The 21,370-nt window shown below is 40.1% G+C and overlaps 1 protein-coding gene across 3 annotated transcripts in view; it reads right to left on the bottom strand.

Annotated features, from left to right (window-relative positions):
* Nucleotides 1-21,370, bottom strand: part of phkb (phosphorylase kinase, beta) — a 124,863-nt gene that overhangs the window by 11,382 nt on the left and 92,111 nt on the right. For 2 of the 3 annotated variants that reach the window (XM_072671608.1, XM_072671607.1), the window contains 7 exons: nucleotides 20,186-20,268; nucleotides 19,251-19,341; nucleotides 17,708-17,766; nucleotides 15,782-15,944; nucleotides 15,020-15,101; nucleotides 10,938-10,995; nucleotides 2,416-2,506 (listed from right to left, as the gene is read on the bottom strand). In XM_072671608.1, coding sequence (XP_072527709.1) covers nucleotides 2,416-2,506; nucleotides 10,938-10,995; nucleotides 15,020-15,101; nucleotides 15,782-15,944; nucleotides 17,708-17,766; nucleotides 19,251-19,341; nucleotides 20,186-20,268 — 627 coding nt within the window. Of the gene's footprint in view, nucleotides 1-2,415; nucleotides 2,507-9,666; nucleotides 9,758-10,937; nucleotides 10,996-15,019; nucleotides 15,102-15,781; nucleotides 15,945-17,707; nucleotides 17,767-19,250; nucleotides 19,342-20,185; nucleotides 20,269-21,370 lie in introns of all 3 variants that reach the window. The other variant, XM_072671609.1, reaches the window with a different exon arrangement.

Below are 21,370 nucleotides of genomic sequence, written 5' to 3'. Positions count from 1 at the left end.
GGGCTATGAAAGCTTAAACGGATGCACGAGTGCCTCGTCCTGCACGGCTACTGTACACAGGAGTGACCTGCTTCCAGAAAAAAATCTCATTTAGAAACTAATGTATTAAAGTAGGTCTCAGGAATACAATCTATATGCAGATTTATTCCTCCTGGAGATGCAGTCTAATGAATCACGCCGAGTTTATAGAGGGAGGGGGGCGGCTTGGGAGGGCAAGCCTGCATTGGAAAGCTATAGAGTCCAATTAATCTGAGATACAGTGAAATAGTATCAAATCCAGAAATAAAAACCAGAGCGGCGAGGATGAATGAAGCACAGAGCACATCAGATCAGGGGTCAAACCAAACATACATCATTATAATACAATCGAATAACAGCTCATTAGCTCCACCTACCTTGTACGTGGCCACTTTATCAGAAACAGCTACCCTATACACTCATATACACTAAAATAAAGGTACTACAAAAGGTTTAAGGTTGAGTGATGCCATGGATTATGTACGCCATGGTTTATTTATAAAGGAGGCATGTGTGTGGAGAACCTTTGCAGGGTTTAAAGAAGTGGCTGTAAAGGTTCTTCACACTCGCATATCTTCAGAAACATGGTTCTTCTATGGCATCACTCGAAGAACCCTTTGTAGCACTGTGATTTTTAAGAGTAGGTTTACTTTGTATCCCATTTGTTGATGCACAATTTATGCAAAGGGACCACCATGTATGTGTGTGTGTATATATATATATATATAGATAGATAGATAGATAGATAGATATTAATGGGGTGGTGGGCCATTCTCAGCACAGCAGTAGCACTCTCATGGTAGAGTGTGTTTGATGCTGGTAGGACTGGTATTTACAGTCCTTACCTGATGCTCTTATCCAGAGCTCCTACATCTGAATGATGTTAGATGTAGAGTGTAGAGTTAGGAGTTTCATCCAAGGGCTGGGAAACTGAACCCTAGTCTGCTGTGGGGAAGGTGGGTGGTGCTCTCATTTGAGTCAAATAATGGTTTTCTATTGACGAAAAAACAAAGTTTCCACCTCATCTGTACATTTCCCCCTGATATTCAAGCTTTTTTGGGTATTTTTGCTTTGTTATTGTTATTTGTTATTATTGTTATTATTGTTATTATTCATCAGAACTGACATTATACAGATGCTGAACAAGAAATTAAATAAATGATGGTTGTTGAAATCACACTTTTACAATAACTGATGACGCAGAGTCCAATTCCAACCATATTCTCAGCCAGACATTTGGATCTCGGTGGGCTGGCACTTGTTTAATGAAGTTTATACAGAGTATTATTTATTATTTTAGCGGGTTTAGGTTTAGCGGGTCAGTGTAATGCTGCAGCCTTGCCCCAATTCCAATCTTGGCTGTTTCAGTGTTTTGGTCCGTTCCAGTTTGGAGATGTCAGGCTATGTTCACACTGGGCTGTTTATGTGAAAGCACTGCCCGGGGTGCTGCAGTAACCATAACAACCCTGCTGCAGTCGCCCGGTGCTGTTCTGAGTCGTTGGACTTTATATCAGCAATTGAAAGCGTCCCATTGTAAAGAAATAATAATAATAAAAAAACTTTGGCCAAGATAGAGTCTGTGTTTAACAATCACTTAATATATATATATATATGCCTGGGACTAGTACTGGATGGGCCTAGTACTCTTACTGGCCGGGTATGGGCCCCTGAGGCCCACCCCATTACCCCCATCAGAGGCACTGTTTAAATTATGCAAATGAAAGAAAACCCCATGAGAGTCACTGCTGGGTTCAGAGTGGGTCCACCATCCAACTACATCCAGCCCAGAGCAGCTGCCTGGTCAGAAACTGACCACTGATGAAGGTCTAGAAGATGCCTAATACAAACATCAACAGATGGGCTACAGGCTCTTACTGTACACCAGCTAGGTGGTCCTACAAGGAGGGGTTTCCAACAATAAAGTGGCCAGCTGCCATCAGAGGCCATCAGCTACATTACATACACTCGTAAAAATCAAGGTGCTGCAAAGGATTCTTTGAGTGATGCCATTAAAGAACCAGCTTTGGTTCCATGTGTAGGTCTTCAGACTGAAGCGGCTCTTCTACGGCGTCACTCAGAAAGGAACCTTTAGTAGCACCTTTCTTTTTTAAGAGTGTCCGTTTAGTCAACGTTAGGGATTTAATGCACTGTATTAGGAAGCTAGCAGTGATGCAGGCTAGCAGAAGCATTTGGCTATGGAGTAACAGTACCATGAGTTTATAATGAGGAATGAAACACACACACACACACACGGACATTCACACACACTCACATGATCAGTGAACATTAAAATGTCTTTAGTGTCTTAAAGATCATGGCTTCCAATGTAAGTTTCTAGACTCTAGAACTTGGCTCTGTTTGAAATGATTGGGCTCCTGAGCTTTTGGTCCCACTTACCTGTTTGCCATGCACTAATATGCTAGTAATACTCGGAGCAAGGCTGTCCACTAGCTTAGTTAAGAGACTGGCAGCGAGACGCACAACGGACCTGGTGAACAGAAACACATATAATCCCACACGGGTTAACACTCACACCTGGACTACACATTAGCTCCATCTGTCCAGGATTAGATGGATGTTATATATATATATATATATATATAAATGGTGTGTAGCTGTATGCGGTGTCCACTGTAAACATTAGCCTGAACACATCCTGTGGTTCTGAATCAGGTCTAAAGGCTCTAGATCTCTGCTGTAGTGGAAACGTGTGATATATAACCATAGACAATAGTGTTGAGGCGTTTACCTAACCTCAGTAGAACAGAACAGAAAAACCCACTAGAGATAAAACACTCATATTTATCGCTGTCCTGCAAAACCTTGTATCTCCAAATTTGCCGATTTTTATTTTTTGACATAATGTAAAGTTCTGTCTAACCATAATTGAACATATCTACAATTTCTGTCTAACCATAACCCCAGGTCTGTCTAACCCTAAACATAACCCCAGGTCTGTCTAACCCTAAACATAATCCCAGATCTGTCTAAACCTAACCATAACCCCAGATCTGTCTAACCCTAAACATAACCCCAGATCTGCCTAACCCTAAACATAACCCCAGATCTGCCTAACCCTAAACATAATCCCAGATCTGTCTAACCCTAAACATAATCCCAGGTCTGTCTAACCCTAAACATAATCCCAGATCTGTCTAAACCTAACCATAACCCCAGATCTGTCTAACCCTAAACATAATCCCAGGTCTGTCTAACCCTAAACATAATCCCAGATCTGTCTAAACCTAACCATAACCCCAGATCTGTCTAACCCTAAACATAACCCCAGATCTGCCTAACCCTAAACATAACCCCAGATCTGCCTAACCCTAACCATAACCCCAGATCTGCCTAACCCTAAACATAACCCCAGATCTGCCTAACCCTAAACATAACCCCAGATCTGCCTAACCCTAAACATAACCCCAGATCTGTCTAACCCTAAACATAATCGCACATTGCACAACTTGCACACTACAGTCATTATTTATTATCCTCTGTCTGTACTGTGTTGTCTGTCCGCACTTGTTTGTTTGTGTTGCACTTGTGTCTTGTATGCACTGTCTATGTTGCACCATGGTCCGGGAGGAACGTTGTTTCGTTTCACTGTGTACTCTGTATGTAGTTGAAATGACAATAAACCCACTTGACTTGACTTGACTAATCCCAGGTCTGTCTAGCCCTAAACATAATCCCAGATCTGTCTAAACCTAACCATAACCCCAGATCTGTCTAACCCTAAACATAACCCCAGATCTGTCTAACCCTAAACATAACCCCAGATCTGCCTAACCCTAAACATAACCCCAGATCTGCCTAACCCTAAACATAACCCCAGATCTGCCTAACCCTAAACATAACCCCAGATCTGTCTAACCCTAAACATAATCCCAGGTCTGTCTAACCCTAACCATAACCCCAGATCTGTCTAACCCTAAACATAACCCCAGATCTGTCTAACCCTAAACATAACCCCAGATCTGCCTAACTCTAAACATAACCCCAGATCTGCCTAACCCTAAACATAATCCCAGATCTGTCTAACCCTAAACATAATCCCAGGTCTGTCTAACCCTAACCATAATCCCAGATCTGTCTAACCCTAAACATAATCCCAGGTCTGTCTAACCCTAAACATAATCCCAGATCTGTCTAACCCTAACCATAATCCCAGGTCTGTCTAACCCTAACCCCAGATCTGTCTATCCCTAACCATGATCGCAGATCTGTCTAACCCTAAGCATAATCCCAGATCTGTCTAACCCTAAACATAATCCCAGATCTGTCTAACCCTAACCCCAGATCTGTCTAACCCTAACCATGATTGCAGATCTGTCTAACCCTAAGCATAATCCCAGATCTGTCTAACCCTAACCATAATCCCAGATCTGTCTAACCCTAACCATGATCGCAGATCTGTCTAACCCTAAGCATAATCCCAGATCTGTCTAACCCAAACCACAATCCCAGATCTGTCTAAACCTAACCATAACCCCAGATCTGTCTAACCCTAAACATAACCCCAGATCTGTCTAACCCTAAACATAACCCCAGATCTGTCTAACCCTAAACATAACCCCAGATCTGCCTAACCCTAAACATAACCCCAGATCTGCCTAACCCTAAACATAATCCCAGATCTGCCTAACCCTAAACATAATCCCAGATCTGCCTAACCCTAAACATAATCCCAGATCTGCCTAACCCTAAACATAATCCCAGGTCTGTCTAACCCTAACCATAATCCCAGATCTGTCTAACCCTAACCATAATCCCAGGTCTGTCTAACCCTAACCATAATCCCAGGTCTGTCTAACCCTAACCATGATCGCAGATCTGTCTAACCCTAACCATAATCCCAGATCTGTCTAACCCTAACCATAATCCCAGATCTGTCTAACCCTAACCCAAGATCTGTCTATCCCTAACCATGATCGCAGATCTGTCTAACCCTAAGCATAATCCCAGGTCTGTCTAACCCTAACCATGATCGCAGATCTGTCTAACCCTAAGCATAATCCCAGGTCTGTCTAACCCTAAACATAATCCCAGATCTGTCTAACCCTAACCCAGATCTGTCTAACCCTAACCATGATTGCAGATCTGTCTAACCCTAACCATAATCCCAGGTCTGTCTAACCCTAAACATAATCCCAGATCTGTCTAAACCTAACCATAACCCCAGATCTGTCTAACCCTAAACATAACCCCAGATCTGTCTAACCCTAAACATAACCCCAGATCTGTCTAACCCTAAACATAACCCCAGATCTGTCTAACCCTAAGCATAATCCCAGATCTGTCTAACCCTAACCATAATCCCAGATCTGTCTAACCCTAACCATGATCGCAGATCTGTCTAACCCTAAGCATAATCCCAGATCTGTCTAACCCAAACCATGATCTCAGATCTGTCTAACCCTAAACATAACCCCAGGTCTGTCTAACCCTAAGCATAATCCCAGGTCTGTCTAACCCTAACCCCAGATCTGTCTAACCCTAACCATAATCCCAGGTCTGTCTAACCCTAACCCTAACCCCAGATCTGTCTAACCCTAACCATAATCCCAGATCTGTCTAACCCTAACCATAATCCCAGGTCTGTCTAACCCTAAGAATAATCCCAGGTCTGTCTAACCCTAACCCCAGATCTGTCTAACCCTAACCATAATCCCAGGTCTGTCTAACCCTAAACATAACCCAAGATCTGTCTAAACCTAACCCTAATCCCATGTCTGTCTAACCCTAACCATAATCCCAAATATGTCTAAACCTAACTATAATCCCAGGTCTGTCTAACCCTAACCATAATCTCAGATCTGTCTAACCCTAATCATAACCTCAGATCTGTCTAACTCTAACCATATTATTAGATCTGTTTAAACCTAACCATAATCCCAAATCTGTCTAAGCCTAACCATAATCTTAGATCTGTCTAAACCTAACCATGATCCCAGACCTCTCTAACCATAACCATAATCCCAAATATGTCTAAACCTAACCATAATCCTAGATCTATTTTAACCTAACCATAATCTCAGATCTGTCTAGACCTAATCATAATCCCAGATCTGTCTAACCCTAAGCATAATCCCAGGTCTTTCTAACAATTATCTCAGATCTGTCTAACCTGAATTATAATCCCAGATCTGTCTAACCCGAACAGTAAAATCAATGCCTAATCTGGCAGTCGTCCTTTACATTGTGTCGAAATTCCATGATGAATGGACCAATAGAAATGCTCCAAAATGAGTTGGAAGTAAATCTTTTTACATTGACCTCCGCTGAATCTTAAGAAGGGTTTTCCCTCCACCTGTAAAGCGGTAGATGTTTTGGAGATACGAGGACGAGCATTTCAGTCCCATTTAGTATTTATTTTTCTATAAAACGTATGTATTAATAGATAAATACGGTTTATGACTGTGTTTGAGGAAACATCCTGCCTGGGTCTGTTTGTACCTCAGCTAATGTTAGCCACACATTCCTATTCCACCTCATTCCCTCGGTCAGTCTGAAAGCACGAGTGCAGGCGAGGGAAGAGTCCATTCATTTAATTCCATTAATCAAACCTCTTGCTTATTATGTTTAATGTAACTCAAGCTCCACACTGCCCCCTGCTGGAGTTTACAGTTCAGACGGTTTGATCTGAGAACACATTACTTTGGAGAAAAGCTCATTTGCATATCAATAATATAACTTTATACACTTTGACAATATATAGAGTTATATAGAGGGTTCTAAATAGTGCTGAAAAGGGGAACCCTAAAAAAGGTTCTTCTACAAACCATCTATTGGTGGTTTTTCCACTTATGCAAGGAACAAGTGTTTTTTTTTTAGTTCTATGTAGAACAAATGCCTTAACTAAAGAACCCTAAAGAGCCCTTTGTTGTTTCTACATAGAACCGATGTGCAAGAGGTTTTCCATGCATTTGAAGAACCATTAACCCAGCAAAGCACAATTTCAGCATCCGACTGGCCTTTAAGTTGTCATCAACTCAATAAACCTTAATAAGCATAAAGTCAGCGGTCAGAAGGAGCTGTTGGTCAGTAAAGTTATTGACATGTTGGTTAGAAGAATACGGCGGGCTTTCTGTTCTGTTCTGAGTACAGGAAAACGGTCCCACATTAAAGCCTACACTCATAACAAAGGGTACTTTGAGCGACGCCACAGAAGAACCACTTTTGGCTCCATAAGGGACCATTCTTGTAAAACCGATACACCAATCAGCCACAACGTTAGAACCACCTCCTTGTTTCTACACTCACTGTCCATTATATCAGCTCAACTTCCTATACAGGAGTCCAGACTGTAGAGTCTGCAGACTCTGTTATCAGCCTCCTCTTCAATGCTCAGGACCCCACAGGACGGACCACCACAGAGCAGACTGTAGTATTTGGGGGGTGGGCCATTCTCAGCACTGCAGATGGACATAAAGTGCTCCTGTAGGGTCAATGGAGCTGGAGTGGTATTAATGTTACGGCTGATCAGTGTGTGTGTATATATATATTTAATTTAAAGGCTTGTCTCTTTTACAAACCACCAGAATGGTTCTTTATGGAAGCAAAACCCAATTCGGTTCTCCTACAGAATCACATATAAGGAACCCACCTTTATTTACAGAGACGGCCCAAGGCATACTCAAATTATGCAGCCAGTTTAGAGTCCCAACGCCACCAGGGGGCCCCCAAGAGCATGATATATTTTAAAAATAACATTGAATAATAATAATATAAAATTGTTTTACACAGATAAAAGTAATTTTTATATTAATAATTACACCAATACTAGGTTAATCAATTTCTGCTGCTGGTGCCACTGTTGGGCCAATGCAGATATGCAGCGCTTGGGTGCTTCAGAGTATTGCGCAATACCTCTCTCCCTATGGAATGATGAAGCATCTGGTGCTGAGGTGGTGGTAGTATTGGGGGCCCTCCAAATGAAAATCTGCTTAGGGCCCCATCATAAAGGCTTGGGCCGGGTCTGTTTGTTTTTTTTTTTAAGTGTGAATGGTAATCTACTGCTACTCTGATGTATTCCTATACAGATGCCAACTCCGCAGGCCCTGCTTTATATTCCGAGATCATCCAAATGGCCTGGTGCAGGAATTAGCAACTCAATTCCCAGAACACAGTGCTGTACTTTTTTCTGTGATCCACCACAAACGCTTGCGTTGGAGTTTCTCCACCAGCTGTCCGACAGAAGCTGTAGAGCCTGCTGCCTCTCCAGCCGCTCGCGCATTTGAATAAATATCTAAACGAAGGTTTATTCCGTACGCAGGACGATGCTCCGCTACAGAACTGGAGTCATTAGCATTCCCACGTTTTCTCCTCCGGGAACAAGAGTTTATCGGGGACGGCTCAGCGCCTCTGAATGACAAACGTGCAGTGGGAATTTGAAATCCTGCTGCAGCACATATAACTCTATAACTTTCCTCCAATGTTTTAAAGCTCAGCTGGAGTATTTTAATGTTCACTAATTTAGGAACCCTTAGTGAAAGCATTCTCATTAGGAACCGGCAATGGGAAGACCATATAGATGTCATGGGGGTGTTATAAGGCAGCACACAGGGTGAGGTTGGTGAAGCTTCACCAAAAGCAAACCAGGTGGAGCCAGGAGGGGAACGCAAACTAATACAGGAGCAGCACACTCACTAAAATCCTCAGCTATTCATCTATAAAGCAGACCTACGCCCAAAACTACTCAGAGTACAGGAATGTAATGCAGTGTAATGTAATGTAATGGGGAACGAGTACAAAATACAGCAAACAACTGTATCACTACACTGACCGGAACAGCTCAGCAAACATCAGACATACACAAATGAAGCTGCACTGAACTTGACAAAAGTATTGGGACACCTGTGGTTTTTAATCCTGTTTTTGTTGGAGCAACTGTGAGGATTTGATTGCATTCGGTGGTAAGAGTGTTGGTACTGGATGGAGCTCCACCACCATCATTCCAGAGAACACAGCTCTTCCACTGCTTCACAGCTCGTCAATGCTGGGGGGCTTTATACCTCTCTATAGCCCACGCCTGGCATTAGGCAGCATGGAGCCAATAGGGTCATGATGTTTATTTATCTGCTCCAGAGAGTCCTATTCTACACAAGCTGTGTGTGTGCATTTGCACATCTGTGTGGAGGTGCTCAGGTCCATCATCATCATCATTATCATCATCAGCAGGAGCACACCTGTTTTACCATCATTAAGCCCTGATTTACCACCAAACCAGGTGTTGATCTGAGAAGAACTCTAAATAATACTAGACTTTGGAGATGTTCTAAAGATGAACACAGTGATGGAGAACCACCACCACTTTCTGTTAGAGGGTTATTATTAGTAATCTAGTAATCTAATATTTAGATTTACTAAAGAGATAATTACTATATAAGGAGGTGCCAAGACTTTTGTACAGTTCTGTATATCTGCCACATGTTTGTGTAAATCAGATTTTTCACCAAACTACCCCTTTAATACAGCAGTAAATACAACACCACCATCAGCCCCCCCCCCGCAGAGCCGCCGACTCAGCAGGAGAATGAGTGAAGCGTGCTCTCCAGTTAATGAGAAATCGGTGGTGATGTTTCACTCAAAGCCTACAGGTGGAGACCACACATGCAAAGCCAGGGAAGACAATCGGCCTGTTACCTGTTTGCCATGGACCAAGAGAGTGGTTATATGAGGAGCTATAGAACCTGCAAACTTCTGAGAAGCGGCCGCTGCGTAGCGCACCGCCAGCCTACACCAGGTTCGCATGTTTGAAAATAAGATTCATTTTGGCAGAAATAAGTGACATTGAATCAGACAGACAGGAAGAAGAAGAAGAAGTAAAGAAACATGTGGGTGTGGTGAGGAAATGCTGCGTTTACATTATGGCGGTAGATGGATGGCGGCAAAACGACTTGTTTATGTATAATAAACACACTATTAGTCTTACAATTCTTACAATGACTTTTATAAAGATAACATAGTGATCAAGACCAGGAACACTATCCTATTAATCCACTATAATACCAAAATGTAAATGCAGCATAAATTAATGTCCATAAAATTCTACACATCTAAATAAGCCCCAGATTCCTAATTCCAATCCTGCAGATCTCAAATACTACACATTACTGTTTTCCTGCTCCAACACACTCAACTCAGCTCAAGAAGAACATCAGTGTATATCACAATACCTACATTTAGAGCGTTATTAATTAATATTCACCCTAATGAGAGACTGTAGCTCCGCCTCCTCAGTGTATATCACAATACCTACATTTAGAGCGTTATTAATATTCACCCTAATGAGAGACTGTAGCTCCGCCTCCTCAGTGTATATCACAATACCTACATTTAGAGCGTTATTAATATTCACTCTAATGAGAGACTGTAGCTCCGCCTCCTCAGTGTATATCACAATACCTACATTTAGAGCGTTATTAATATTCACCCTAATGAGAGACTGTAGCTCCGCCTCCTCAGTGTATATCACAATACCTACATTTAGAGCGTTATTAATATTCACCCTAATGAGAGACTGTAGCTCCGCCTCCTCAGTGTATATCACAATACCTACATTTAGAGCGTTATTAATATTCACTCTAATGAGAGACTGTAGCTCCGCCTCCTCAGTGTATATCACAATACCTACATTTAGAGCGTTATTAATATTCACCCTAATGAGAGACTGTAGCTCCGCCTCCTCAGTGTATATCACAATACCTACATTTAGAGCGTTATTAATATTCAGGCCGGTGTTTTAGAGCAGGAAAACAACATGAGGTGTTTGGGATCTCTCAGGACTGGTGGTGAATCTCTGAATATGCTAATATAATCGAATGTATTTAAAAGCCTGAAGAAATAAGGATGAGTCCTGGTTCTCAGTGTGGGTGGTATAAGTGAGTGAAATGAGAGTTGGACTGGAATCTGACCAAAGCTTCCTGCTGCCCGCTCGTCTATAGATCCGCTCCAACTCATCCTTTAGGTTCTCTGGAGACACAGAGGAGAAACATTTCAGTCTGTTAAACTCAGATGATCAGATTCAGGGATTAATCACTAACACAGCAGTTTATAACCAACCTCAAGACCATATAAGGAAATCTGGACCCGGTCTGATCTACTGGGTGTCTCTGGATCCTGAAATATGAACATTGCTAGATGCTAAGCTAACACTGCTAACACTGCTATAGTACATTTATTAGAGCTTCATTCTGGAGGTTCTACAGCTTTCCCAGCTATTAAAGAATCATCTATACTCAAAAACAAGTTCTTTAAGGGTTCTACTTCAGTAAAGGCAATTCAATGGTTCTACGTAGAATAAGTAAGAGCGTCTACCTGTGATTAATAAGAATAATTAATCACAGGTAGATTACACATGTGTGTGTGAGTGTGTGTTCACTACCAGATGGGTTAAATGCGGAGGACACATTTCACTGTACAGTGACAAATACGTGCACCTTTAGCCTTTACCTTTTAATAAGAATTAATGTAGAATAAGTGAGAGTGTTTACCTGTAATTAACTCTATATAACATTAGAATAAATCTAAATAAACATAAAGTCAGTGGTCAGTGAGAGTGTCTACCTGTAATTAACTCTATATAACATTAGAATAAACCCAAATAAACAAAGTCAGTGGTCAGTGAGAGTGTCTACCTGTAATTAACTCTATATAACATTAGAATAAACCCAAATAAACAAAGTCAGCGGTCAGTGAGAGTGTCTACCTGTAATTAACTCTATATAACATTAGAATAAATCTAAATAAACATAAAGTCAGTGGTCAGTGAGAGTGTCTACCTGTAATTAACTCTATATAACATTAGAATAAACCCAAATAAACATACAGCCAGTGGTCAGTGAGTGTCTACCTGTAATTAACTCTATATAACATTAGAATAAACCCAAATAAACATAAAGTCAGTGGTCAGTGAAAGTGTCTACCTGTAATTAACTCTATATAACATTAGAATAAACCCAAATAAACATAAAGTCAGTGGTCAGTGAAAGTGTCTACCTGTAATTAACTCTATATAACATTAGAATAAACCCAAATAAACATACAGCCAGTGGTCAGTGAGTGTCTACCTGTAATTAACTCTATATAACATTAGAATAAACCCAAATAAACATAAAGTCTGTAGTTCTTCTTCAGTAAAGGCAATGGTTCTATGTAGAACCATGACAACTCAAAAAGCAGCTGGATGCTAAAATGGTTCTTATAAACAGATTAAAAGAGTGTGTAAGACTGCAGTTAACTCTATATAACATTAGAATAATTTCACATAAACATAACGTCAGTGGTCAGTGAGACTGTCTATCTGTAATTAAATCTATATAACATTAGAATAAACCCAAATAACCATAAAGTCAGTGGTCAGTGAGAGTGTCTACCTGTAATTAACTCTATATAACATTAGAACAAACCCAAATAAACAAAGTCAGTGATCAGTGAGTGTTTAGTAATCTCTGAATTTGAGAAATATAAACAGATTAAAAGAGTAGATTATTAACAGAATAATCAGATTTAATAAAGTTAAATAGTGAAACTAAAACCTGTGGGAAACTAACGCAGTAGAGCTCGGTTCTGCTGCTGTTCTGTGAAAGATGCTGCTTGTCATTTTTTGTTCTGTGTACCGTTTCTAGTTTTTGCATGGCACATCATCTGCTACACTACTGGGAGCAAAAAGCTACTCTGGCCCGGGCCAGCGCAGTGTGAGCTGTTATAAATGGACTGAGACCACGGGCTAATACTGCTGAGCTGACACACTCTCTGAAACACCATGTCCTAAAAAGTGTACTTAAGCACTTTCTGTCCAGCAGAAGAGAAGTGGGGCTAGTCAGCAACTCTAAACTCTGGCTAAGAGCCCGAGAGCCTCACACGGCTTTCAGAAAACTCTGCAGAAGCCACAGAGAGAGTCCATCCCCTGACCCAATAAGTGGAGGCTAATGAGGGCTTGTCTGCTGACCAATGAATCTGATTTAGGGGCTTCAGTTACAGTGCTGTTTCAAACCCAAATAAACAAAGTCAGTGGTCAGTGAGAGTGTCTACCTGTAATTAACTCTATATAACATTAGAATAAACCCAAATAAACATAAAGTCAGTGGTCAGTGAGAGTGTCTACCTGTAATTAACTCTATATAACATTAGAATAAACCCAAATAAACATAAAGTCAGTGGTCAGTGAGAGTGTCTACCTGTAATTAACTCTATATAACATTAGAATAAACCCAAATAAACATAAAGTCAGTGGTCAGTGAGAGTGTCTACCTGTAATTAACTCTATATAACATTAGAATAAACCCAAATAAACATAAAGTCAGTGGTCAGTGAGAGTGTCTACCTGTAATTAACTCTATATAACATTAGAATAAACCCAAATAAACAGAAAGTCAGTGGTCAGTGAGAGTGTCTACCTGTAATTAACTCTATATAACATTAGAATAAACCCAAATAAACATAAAGTCAGTGGTCAATCAGAGTATCTACCTGTAATTGACTCTATTAATTAACCCTGGACTTCCTCCAGGAGAGCACTGGGAATGGTTAAACTAATAAAACGATTTATTTATTTAATTGTATTAATTCTATTGTAAGTGTGCTCCCAGCAAATGAACTCTTATCGCTTGGATAAATAGCTTTCCTCAGACGGACTAAAACACACACACACACACACAGACAGACAGAGCTGAAGAGCAGTGCAGATCTTCTGGCTGATGCTGCAGTGATGGATTCGTTTACTGTTTTGCGCTGCAGAGCCTCCCTTCCTCTCAGCAGCTGCTAAAACCTCTGTAAATGAAACGTCCACAGTGATAATCCATTTAGCCTCTCCACGCTCAAGTGCCTGGTTCAGGAAACATTAGGCTGCTGCGTTTTCTTTTTGTTGTTTTTAAAGAGCAGCTCCATCTCGCTGAGCTCCGTCTAGCTCACTGTTCAGATTAGTGCTTTTCACTTAGTATCTCAACAAGGCCAGGCAGAGCTGCTACTGGGTGGTGATGCTCCAGAGATGTCTTCTAAGAGGTCTGCTGGAGAGAGGCTAAATAGTCTGAGCTAAATCCAACTGGAGTGAACTCTCAGCTCCTTCCCTACTGCCCAGAAGCCTGGAATCCTTCTGTAATATAACCATCCACCAACTAATGCATATACATAAAATGCATATAATTATTTTGCTATTGATTTTATATTGTATTATAAGCTCAATTATAAACTCAAATATACATGCATTTTATAATGTATAAAATAATATTATATATATATAATATTTTAAACCTTTTCAAACTCAATGTTTTCACAGAAATAGACATAAAAATAAGAAATAAAAAAATACAATCTACAATAAATTAAAAAATCACTTTTTTGAGACTTTTTCCCCTTTCGAGTTTTTTAATTTAATTTAATTAAGTTATAGATAATTTCATATTTTTTATATAATTATTACTAGCGTGCGTATATATATATATATATATATATATATATATATATATATATATATATATATATATATATAAAAACCCAAACAGGCTCTGCCTGGCCTTGTTGAGATACTAAGTATATATATATATATTAATTATTAAAATTATTAAAATTTTTAAATGTATTTTTTTTTTTTTTTACAAACACTTCTTATCATAAGTATAAACACACTGGAAGCACATTCACGGGCAGTTCACTGGTAAAACACTCAGACCTACTGCTGAGATAAAAATCCTCGACTGCCTAACACCTCTGCACAGCACTGTGTGGAACATAATAATGCTGGTTCTGCAGTCAGAAACAGCCGCCAGCAGTCAATAGTCACCTTCCTGCAAACTGCAGCTCCAACCCCCAACTGACCCCTGTTATTACTGCCTTTAGAGGTGTTTGATAAGCTGAGTGAGGTGTAAGATGTGAGCTGGAGGTGCAACCTGCCACAGTGTAGGTAGATCTCCAGAAGAAGGGTAGGAGACCACTGATCTAGGCTAACAGTGACTGCAGTTGGTTTGAGGAGCTCTGCTGGGAGCATGCTCCAGCATACCGTCTCTGCTGAAGAAGTCCGGACCCTCTTTCTTCAGAAGAACGCTGGCGAGCTGAGCTTGACTGGCAAGGCAATCACAGTCCTGATGAAGCCAAGGCAGAAGAACATAAGCTGAGAGGGGAACCTTCCTTGTATGTACATGCTTTGGCCAATTTATCAGAAACATCTACCACATGTATAGTTACAGCCTGATTCTACACTATTGATGAGCTTTTCCCCCATTCATGAATGGAAGGGGACCACCACCGGACCCCCACTGACCGGTCACTGTGTGGTGGTGGACTATCTTCAGCTGTGGAGCAATAGTGGTGTAGGTTTGTAGAGGTACTAGTGCAGTTAGAAATTGTAGCTTATCTTTTCCACCTATATGGTGGTGTTTCTGATAAACTGGCCAATGAGTGTAGTTACAGGGTACTTAACCCCTTAAAAGCCAACTGTATCATATTTGATAATTGAGAGCTCAGTGTGATAATTAAATAATTAATTATCTGAAATAATTCTTCAATAATATAAAATAAATTTAATAAGCAATTTTTTTTTGGTCCCATGGTGGATTATCCATGTACTGCACGAACCAGAAAAATACAGTTTTAGGTTTAAAAATGACTTATTTTGTAAAAGTATAAAGTAAATATGAAAAATTTGAAAAAATTGAACATTAAAAAAAACATAAACCAAAATTCTAGCAATTATTTGATGGTTCGGGCTGTAAAGGGGTGATAAACTGGACTCTCAGTATTACTGAACGTTCAATACACTCACATTGAACTTCTGCATGATCTCATGAGTGGGTTTGTGGTACCACTCCTGGATGTTGATCTCGGGTTGCTGCTCCAGATCCGAGACGTTCGGAGTGCTCGTCTGGCGCTTCACTTTCGAGTGCTTCGGCATCTCCAGCTCCTCAAAGCTCTTAAACTCTGGAATTCTTCAAACCAGAAAACACAATAAGCGAACACACACAGAGCAGACAGCGATGACATCAGTTCATCCAGTTTAACACAGAAGATGCTGTAAGGACTGACAAGGCCAGGCAGAGCTGCTTCTGGTGAGGCTCCAGAGATGTCTTCTAAGACGTCTGCTGGAGAGAAGCTGAATATTTACATTTGTGCTCTAAGCTGGATCCAACTGAAGTCTGAGCTCCCTCTCTCCTACTGTTCAAAAGACTGGAATCTGTTGTTTTATTATATTATAAAATATATATTCTTTTTTTGCTGTATTTGGTATTATATAATATTATTATTTATTATTATTATTATCATGTAAACATTAATACTGTGTAAAATTCATATAGAAATAACAGTATTTCATAAAGTTTAACGAAATGACGCTGTAGTAAAGCCATAGTTCAAATAATCAACACTAATATGGCTAAGAGTAATTAAACATCAGCATGTCTTTATGATAATTGGCGATGTTTGTTGGGATCTTTTACCCCCTTTAGTTCTGCATTGGAGCTAAATGGCTAAAGCTCTAACCCCACCAGTTAGCATGGTGCTAACTGCATGTTTTAATCACCACACGCTCTCCTCAAACTGTGTGGAGGTGTTCGTTAATCTCTAATAAATCTATTAATACATACACCATATTTGACAAAAGTATTGGGACACCTGCTCATTCACTGTAACCTCTGAAATCAAGGGTATTAAAAAGAGCTGATCCTGCTTTTGTTGGAGTAACTGTCTCTACTGTCCAGAGAAGAAGACTTTCTACTAGATCACCACTCCACCTCATCGCAGAAGTACTGGATGGAGCACCACCACCATCATTCCAGAGAACACAGTTCTTCTACTGCTCCACAGCTCCTCAATGCTGGGGGGCTTTATACCCCTCTACTAGCCCACGCCTGGCATTATTAGGCAGCATGGAGCCAACAGAGTCATGATGTTGATCTATCTGCTCCAGAGAGTCCTATTCTATTGGCAGTACTTCTTCTCTACAGGGACTAGATAATCTGTGTCAGCAGCAATGGGTGCAACTTAAAGTAGCTGAACGCGTTCATTAGAAGTGGTGTCCACAGACACATAGTATATATATATATATATATATATATATATATATATATATATATATAGACCAAAGTACACTAGTGTGGCTACAAACAGTAGCACCAACCCTGAACTTTGAGTGTTGCTCCCTCTACAGGCAGGAGAAAATCATGCCCCCTGTACACGTGCATTTCTGGACAAGCTGAGAGCTGCAGGAGCTTGATCTGAAGGTGTAGCAGCATGTGGGCTGAGGCGGTAGAGTAATACTACAGGATTCTGCAGTGTTACACAGCAGCAGTTCTGGAGAGAGGTTCTCCTCCTGCAGCTCCACCACCAAACCTCCATAGTGCAGTAGCAGCAGCAGCGTTCCGGCCCGGAGTGGGAATGACGGAGACGCCGTTCTCCCTGTTTAATGTCAGTGGAGCATCAGCATGATCCTGAAGCTGTTGATTTAAGGTGCAACTGATACAGAAGGAAGGTTTAATGATTTAGGAATGCAGTCTGCATGAAGCTAATTGGTGGGATGTACGTTTTCATTGTCTACAAATATGGCTCAGAGTGAATAAGCATACCGTTATGTGTACTGGCAGCAGGCTAGACATGTTAGCAGGGTCTGGCTGAAGGAGACACGGTACATAAATAGGAACTGAACGAGTGGAACACAGTTACAAAGGTGAGACACGAAACGGAGGGTGGTACTTACTCGGCCTCATTGACACGCAGGAAATCCAGCTGTTCCACCACGGCTCCGGAGATCAGGGTCTGCGGGACGGGGCACAAACACACGCAGCACGGTGAGGAGACAGGCTGAAGAAAGCTCAACCTGAGCAGATGGGCCGTCTGCGCTACCGTGCCGCCTATATCAGCCGGCCATATGGGGAGTGACTAAATACGCCAGCGGATAGATATTCAGTGTGGCACCAGGAGCATAGCCCACACTGTGATTCCTGCCAACCTGCAGCCCTTCATACACTGGAGAGAGATATGACAGCAGTACGCCTGGACCATAATAATGAGCAGAGGAGCAGCGGTGGGCATTTCTGTGCATGCACTTGTATGGGGGTAAATATTTAAAGGGCCCTTATCATGGAAAACTCTAAAACTCTAAAATAAGTTTTAAAGCAGCAGCCAATCAAAAGATAGCTCATTTGCATACATCAGTCTAGTCAAGGCACAGTAACATAAACAGCCTGTATGATGCTGATAAATGATTTCAGTGTAATTGCACATGGTTTCTAAAGTGCTGCTAGTTGGTTGCTATGGTGTTTCTATGTGGTTGGTATGGTGCTGTTAAATGGTTGCAACAGAATCCTATGTGGTTGCTTTGGTGTTGAAAGGTGGATACTTTGGTCTCACAGGTAATTACTATGATGTTGCAAAGTGGTTTCTAGGCGATTGCCATCATGTTGCAATCACCTAGAAACCACTTTGCATCACCATAGCAATCACCTAGAAACCACTTTGCATCACCATAGCAATCGCCTAGAATCCACTTTGCAACACCATAGCAATCGCCTAGAAACCACTTTGCATCACCATAGCAATCGCCTAGAAACCACTTTGCATTACCATAGCAACTGCCTCAAAACCACTTTGCATCACCATATCAATCACCTAGAAACCACTTTGCATCACCATAGCAATCACCTAGAAACAACACCATAGCAGACTATGCCTAGACTATGTTATTCCAGGTGGTTGCTATGGTGTCTTAGGTATTTGTTCAGGTGTTGCCATGTGGCTGCTGTGGTAGCCCATGTGGTTAGCTGGGTGTTAGTAGTGTATTATTGTGACATAAGACGCAGTCACAAACGTTTGAAAAAAAAAATCTGTAACAATGAGAATAAAAAGAAAAAAAGAAATAATTAACTGAATATATTAATAATCAAGGAATATTTCAGTAAAAATGCTAAACAATAAAGGAAACAAACAACCACTAATTAGCAGCACAATTTACATCAAAGTGATCGGTGGCTTTTGACTTCCATTCACTTGTAGCCTCACTAGCATGTTTGGTCAAACCACTCCACTAATGACATTCTGGAGCACAACAAAAGAGCAGGTCACTCAGAACTAATCTGTGTTAAATAAACTGAGCTAATCCATGTAAAAGTGCTAATTAACCTGTGGACACAAGGCCATGCATATTCAGACAAATGTGCTTATGAATAATATTTGAATACATTTGGCTACATTTCTGATTATAAAGCAGCGCTAATGTTAATGTTAAATAAACAGAAGCCCACCTGAAGCCTGTCCACATGGACTTTCACCCCTCCGATGTTGCCCTTTTTGAACGAGGCCAGCATGTCCAGCACAGGGTTAAAACGGCTCCCCCTAGCAGAGCAAAAAGAACCAACAATTACTGTATCCAGACTCCGCCCACAAATCAGTTCTTTTATAGTTGGACAAGCCTTACAGAACATTTATAAAAAAAAAACATTAAACCCCAATGAGAGACTGTAGCTCCGCCTCCTCAGTGTATATCACAATACCTACATTTAGAGAGTTATTAATATTCACCCTAATGAGAGACTGTAGCTCCGCCTCCTCAGTGTAGATCACAATACCAACATTTAGAGCATTATTAATATTCACTCTAATGAGAGATTGTAGCTCCTCCTCCTCAGTGTATATCACAATACCTACATTTAGAGCGTTATTAATATTCACCCTAATGAGAGACTGAAGCTCCGCCTCCTAAGTGTATATCACAATACCTACATTTAGAGTGTTATTAATATTCACCCTAATGAGAGACTGTAGCTCCGCCTCCTCAGTGTATATCACAATACCTACATTTAGAGCATTATTAATATTCACCCTAATGAGAGACTGTAGCTCCGCCTCCTCAGTGTATATCACAATACCTACAGTAGAGTGTTATTAATATTGAATCAGATTACCGACAGACTGTTTGTTTAGTCTCCGGGGCCAGTTTTGTATAACACACAGGGGCAGAATGTGCCCTGTTTGCCCTGAAACTGGCACAGAAGGCTCAGTAGATCAGGCCCTCAGTGCTCTACAGGCTCTCATTAGGTTGAATGGGAAATTAGCCAGTGCTCTGTAGAGCTTGCCCAAATCTGCAACAGCAGCTCAATTAGACACATACACTAAACTACATCAGCGCTGAGGCTAGTTTGTTTTGGGTGATAGATGAGGGTAGTTTGAAAGACTGTACTTAATGTTATCCTCTCTGATGAGGACCAGGAACAGAGGCCGTCCGGGCATCTTCCAGCACTGCTTAATGAACTGCAGGGCATTCTGCAACAAAACACAGTTACAACACAGGTAACACAGTGAATCCCAGTTAATTCAGTTAAAACAGAGTTAAAACCCAGTTAAGACATATTTAACACAGTGAAAACACAGGTAACGTTGTTAAAACCCAGTTAAAATAGAGTTAAAATAGAGTTAAAACCCAGTTAAAATAGAGTTAAAACACAGTTAAAACAGAGTTAAAACCCAGTTAAAACATATTTAACACAGTTACAACACAGGTAACATAGTTAAAACACAGTAAAAATAGAGTTAAAACAGTGAAAACCCAGTTAAAATAGAGTTAAAACACAGTTAAAACAGAGTTAAAACCCAGTTAAAACATAGGTAACACAGTTACCACAGTTAAAACCCAGTTAAGACATATTTAACACAGTGAAAACACAGGTAACAGTTAAAACACTGTAAAAATAGAGTTAAAACACAGTTAAAACACAGGTAACACAGTTAAAACAGTAAAAATAGAGTTAAAACAGTTAAAACACAGGTAACAGTTACAACACAGTAAAAATAGAGTTAAAACACAGTTAAGTTAAAACAGTAAAAATAGAGTTAAAACAGAGCCTCTAAGTCCAGCATAATGAAAATAACAGTAGTGTTCAGTTACTGCACACATCTATGTTAGAGGCCCCACTTTATTTACACTGATCATCATATTAACATCAATAGCACACTGACCCCAAAACATATCATTAGATGTTTTATTTATAAAGTTAATTTGAATATTCATAAATAACTTCATCCTGGACATTCATTTCAGTAGAACATTATTCTAGATATTAGTTATAAACTTTCTATATGTAAAACTTTACTCCACTGTTAACTTTAATATATAATATTGTGTAATATATGTAATATAACTACATTTTGGATGTTAATTTCATTAGAAATTTACTCTGGATACAGAATTTACTAGAAATGTAGTGAGTATATTAATTTATATATATTATCATTAATTTAACTTTAATTCTAATTATTTATTTACTATAATTATAAATGATCATATTCTGGATTTTAGTTTATTCTGGATATTAATAGTATAAGAAATAATTTTATATATTTAAAATCTGTATTCTGAATGTAAATT

The sequence above is a fragment of the Salminus brasiliensis genome, chromosome 25, assembly GCF_030463535.1.
Source record: "Salminus brasiliensis chromosome 25, fSalBra1.hap2, whole genome shotgun sequence".
NCBI classification, from domain to species: Eukaryota; Metazoa; Chordata; class Actinopteri; order Characiformes; family Bryconidae; genus Salminus; species Salminus brasiliensis.
Note: the sequence above shows the minus strand (reverse complement) of the source record. Positions and strands in the feature narration are given on the sequence as shown.